General features: G+C 36.0%; 1 protein-coding gene across 1 annotated transcript; it reads left to right on the top strand.

Annotated features, from left to right (window-relative positions):
• Positions 1-890: 890 nt before the first annotated feature.
• LOC145700829 (uncharacterized) lies at positions 891-2,542 on the top strand. The gene is made up of 5 exons (XM_081778154.1): positions 891-1,678; positions 1,717-1,994; positions 2,039-2,190; positions 2,233-2,338; positions 2,376-2,542. Exons 2-5 carry the CDS (start codon positions 1,817-1,819, stop codon positions 2,540-2,542), a joined length of 603 nt encoding a protein of 200 aa, XP_081634280.1. The 5' UTR covers positions 891-1,678; positions 1,717-1,816.
• The last annotated feature ends 2,039 nt before the right edge of the window (positions 2,543-4,581 follow it).

Genomic DNA, 4,581 nt, shown 5'->3' with positions numbered 1-4,581 from the left:
TGGTAAGAGAGCCAAGTAATGAAAATTGTATGAGAAAATTAAGGTTTTTATTACGGTCCTGATAGCAGAGATATTCGAAGTTTCATGAAAAAGGAAAACTCGAATGACAATCTTTTGTCACACTCGATCATTGCTGAAAAACTAAAAAACGGCCTTCGTCAGATAAATCTAAAAGTATGAAATTCTCTTTTAAAAAATAGAAAAAAAACTTAAAGTTTCATTTTCAATCATCTTACGACGAGACAATCCATGGACTCCGAATCCGAAGCCCAAAATGTGTTAATGTGGATGATGAATCATGCGCCGGCACAACTTGGTATCTGTACATCACTAACTGCAATGGTAAAAACATTCTGTTTGATTTTGGTAATCAGTAATTTTCACTTGAATAGGATCCTCAAAGTTCCGCGCTATTGCGGAGAATATACATCCAATAACGGGTGAAGTCCTCAACAAAACGGAAGAAATCAACAGCTCTGGCGGAGACGAACAATGCGTTTCAACCCCATTTGTTGGAAGAGCTGGATATATAAGATGGAACATTCAGCTTTTTGCCCGATTAGAGAACGCAGTTTCAAATCTTCAATCTGAGCTAAAAGAAACAAAGACATTTAGTACCGTTTCATTCTCAAAGTCAAACAGCTTGAAGGGACTCGGTGGGAAATTCAATTTGAAATAGCTCGATAATATATTACAGGGTTTTATTTTGGCAAAGATGATTGCGATACACGAAACTCATTGCCAAATGGAAATTTCACAAATGACCGTCTTTGTCATTCAACAATCGCAAAGCACGTTAGAAATGGTCTTCGTCAAATCAATCTCAAGGTAAAATGTGAGCTTTTTCAGTTAAATCAAATCTTTAAGGGTACCTGGGTCGAGATGGCCGACTTTAAGGGTTTATTCTTGGGAACCTGGAAGGGCAAAAAATGCGTACAATAGTTTTTTTGAAAGATCTAAGCTAGATCTCACTTTTGTCAGTAGCTTTTAATGATTCGTCAATATTTTTTTGGAAATCTAGCCCGTCAAAGTTGGAATCTCGCCGAAAATGGACCAACTAAATGGCGAAATTCCGAGATATCTGCCTCAGCAACCCCCCTTTTTTAAGCCTGAAATATAAATTTCAGACCCTCATCTAAATTTTGTCAGTAGCTTTTGATGAAATTCTAAAACTTTCTTAATTAAATTTCCAAAAGTCTGGACTAGTCTTCGCGAATTCTGCATTTTTGCTTGGTAAGCTTTCATTTTCCCCGATTTTGAGATGAATTTAATTTTCTGGGGCAATTTTAAGCTTGATTACGATGTTAACCAGGCCATAAGCTTTCATTTAAGCCCCTAATCAGTAAAATCAGAGATGAAAATTTTTCGTCCAAATTTGAGGCGCTAGCATTTCCTTTAGATTTTAAACTTTGAAGTGGATTTTGACGGTGAAAACGTTAAGATATCTATAGGGTCATTGTAGAGTTTTTTGTTCCTCAGAACCTGAAGAATTCGATTTTACGGTCAGAAAATAATTTAAGGAGGTGTCCAAACTCGACCTAGGTACCCTTAAAGTTTCATTTTCAATCATCTTACGACGAAACGATCAATGGACTTCGAATAAGAAGCCCGAAATGTGTCGCTAAAGATGAAACATTCGCTGGGTCGACTTGGTATCTGTACATAACAAATAGCAATGGTAATAATTCTCGATTTTCTTTATTCGTAAAAATTGAGGCTCCTCAAAATTTCGAGCAATTGCCGAAAACATACATCCAGAAACCGGAGAAGTGACAAGCAAAACAGATGAAATCTACAGCTCTGGTGGAAGCGAACAATGTGTTTCAACGCCTTTTGTTGGAACAGCTGGGTATATCAGATGGAACATTCTGAATGTTACATTCAGCTCTTTGCCAGATTAGAGAGCTCGATTTCAAGCCTCGAAGCGGAATTAAGAGAAGCGAGGACTTTCAGCAAAGTTTATTTTTGCAATTCTGATAGTTTGAAGGGACTTGGTAAGTTGAGCTTTGAAATCTTGCTTTGAATTTATTTTTTTTAGGTTTTTATTATGGAAAGGATGATAATGATACGAGATATAAGCTGTCTCATAATACCACAGATTCAAATGGAAATACGTATAGCAACGTTAAATTCTGCCATTCGACGATTGCTGAAAAAGTCAAAAATGGCCTCCGCCAAATAAATTTAAAAGTTAGTTAGCGATTTCCGAGTATAAACTAAATATCTTTTAAGTTTGCATGGAATGAATCGTACGATCGAACCTGCAATGAACTCAGAATAAGATGCCCGAAACAAGGTGATGGCTCCATTTGGTATCTCTACATTACGAAAAGAAATGGTAGCGCCCTTTAATTTTCTATATTTGTATATTTTAGGATCTTCTAAATTTCGCGCAATTGCAGAAAATATCTGTCCAGAATCTGGAAACGTAACAAACAAAACTGAAGAAATTTACAGCTCCGGTGGAAGTGAACAGTCCGTTTCAACTCCTTATGTCGGGCCAGCTGGTTATATTCGCTGGAATATTCAATTTCTTTTCTAAATATTTTTGTCTATAAAACTTTTGCCTCAAATTTGTATTTTATCTTTGTAAATTTATTTGTAATCATTTATTGAGATATCCCTTTCACAGTAAATATGAGAGTTTTGTACAGTAAGGTTATATCAATAGCGTCAGATAAATAGTTAATTTTAAAAATATACAAAATTTTTAAACAAAAAAAAATTGTTTCGAAAATTATTTTAGTCAAGGTATCGCTTTTCAAATATTTTTTGAAGAAAAAATCGTCAATTGATGTTTTTGAAGCTTTCAGTTTTTCTTTCCTCTCGATTTCGATTTTCTCGGCTTTCTTTGCGCCTTCGTGATTTTTCTTGTCATGGAGCTGTAAAAACGGCCGATCGTTCCGTCCAAATCTTCGTTGTTCTCGCAATCCTCATTTCGCTGCGCGTTTATGGCCATCATTTTGTCTCTAGAAATTTGTAATTACAAAATTGAAAATAACTTTTCAAATTGCAATCAAAAATAAACGTTGATCCACGTGGGTTATGAAGCAGCGCCTATTTGAATATAAATACTATTTTGTAAAAGAACAAGTTGCCCAAATAACCCGACTAATTGGTTATCGCTTTTTAGAAATTAACCGTAAAATGGAGACATAACCAAATCGACTTGCTTTTGTGTTATTTTTCAAAATTAGTTTTAACATCTTGAAATTACTAAAACAACATTGATTTTTCAAAAATTTTTTTGTCGATACTATAGCAAGAAAATTTTTTAAGGACCCCCCGTAATCTTTTTTTAATAATGCGTCCTTAGGTTAAAGTTTATTCAGAAATTTGATAATACGAATATATGACCAGGAAAATTCAATATTTTTGCCAAAATTATGGGAACTTGGTCAATTTTTCGCAAAATGCCCAATTTTCAAAGGCGATTTCGAGGGTGTTAGAGTCGAGATAGACCGCCAAAAAATGAAGCCTCAAAATCGTTTTTTCACCCTTAGAATCCATTTCCGGGGTCAAAATTTTAAAATTCCGAAAATAGATTTTTCGAAAAAAGCTGAGGGGGGGTCTTTAAGGAAATAAAAATTGCTCGCTCACTACTAGATGCTCTTAAGGGTGTCATTTCGTAAGTTTTAAGTTCAGACTTTTCCAAACGAGGGTATCATTCGGATGACCTTAAATGAAATTATTTAGTTATGCCGCATAACTTATGCTCGAAAGTAAGCTTGGACCTCTGGCGAAGAAACTTTATGATATTTTTGAGGGGTTTACTTTGATAAAGGGAATCGCTTACCAGCGGAAAAATTGGAAAAATTTTGCGAAAAAAACCCGAAAAGTTCGAATTTTAATGACGAATACAAAAGTGTTGTACTTAAAACTCTTCAAACATAGGGGGCAAAAGGAAAAGAGAGAGAAGGTCCTGATGTTACCTCCATTCACGAAGAGTTTCGAGCGAAAGAACCAAATTCGAGTCTACTCTGGTCAGAAGTGCGGCGGCGCAGGATCGTTGTTTAATGACGCGCTAGAATTATGTAAACAAGCTGAATTTTCAAAAACAAAACACTAAATTGGCGGAAATCGGGAAATTGCTGCCTAATTCAATCATCATCAAATATCGCAAAAAAACGCGTTGGAACGCGGAGTTTTGCGAAAAACAAATTGAGCGGAGTTCATTTAATTGGCTTGCTTATTTTCAGTTTTTACAATAGTTTTTTATAGCATCCAGTATTTATCAATTTCAGCTTATATGAGAATTTTATAAAAAAAAAAACTCACCTCCGGGATGGATTTAGCTCTTTGGCAAAGCGTGGCAATTTTTCTCGCTCTAAGCGAAGGAACAGCCGTTTGCATAATTTGACAGACTCGCTCGGAGAGATCGTAAGCTAGCTTGTCCTCGTTGGTTGTATCTTGACGCATTGGGCGTAGTTCTTGACTGTCGACCAGCGATGGTCGTTTGAGACCAACCAGAGAAAGTGGTCGGGCAGCCAGGGGCGAGGGAGGTTGGCTTTGATGTGAATGCTGCAGAATGATTTTAGAAACTGAAAAAAAAACTTAGTCAGGGGAGCAATTAAAGAACCC

The sequence above is a fragment of the Oikopleura dioica genome, chromosome 2, assembly GCF_907165135.1.
Source record: "Oikopleura dioica chromosome 2, OKI2018_I68_1.0, whole genome shotgun sequence".
Taxonomy (NCBI): Eukaryota; Metazoa; Chordata; class Appendicularia; order Copelata; family Oikopleuridae; genus Oikopleura; species Oikopleura dioica.
Note: the sequence above shows the minus strand (reverse complement) of the source record. Positions and strands in the feature narration are given on the sequence as shown.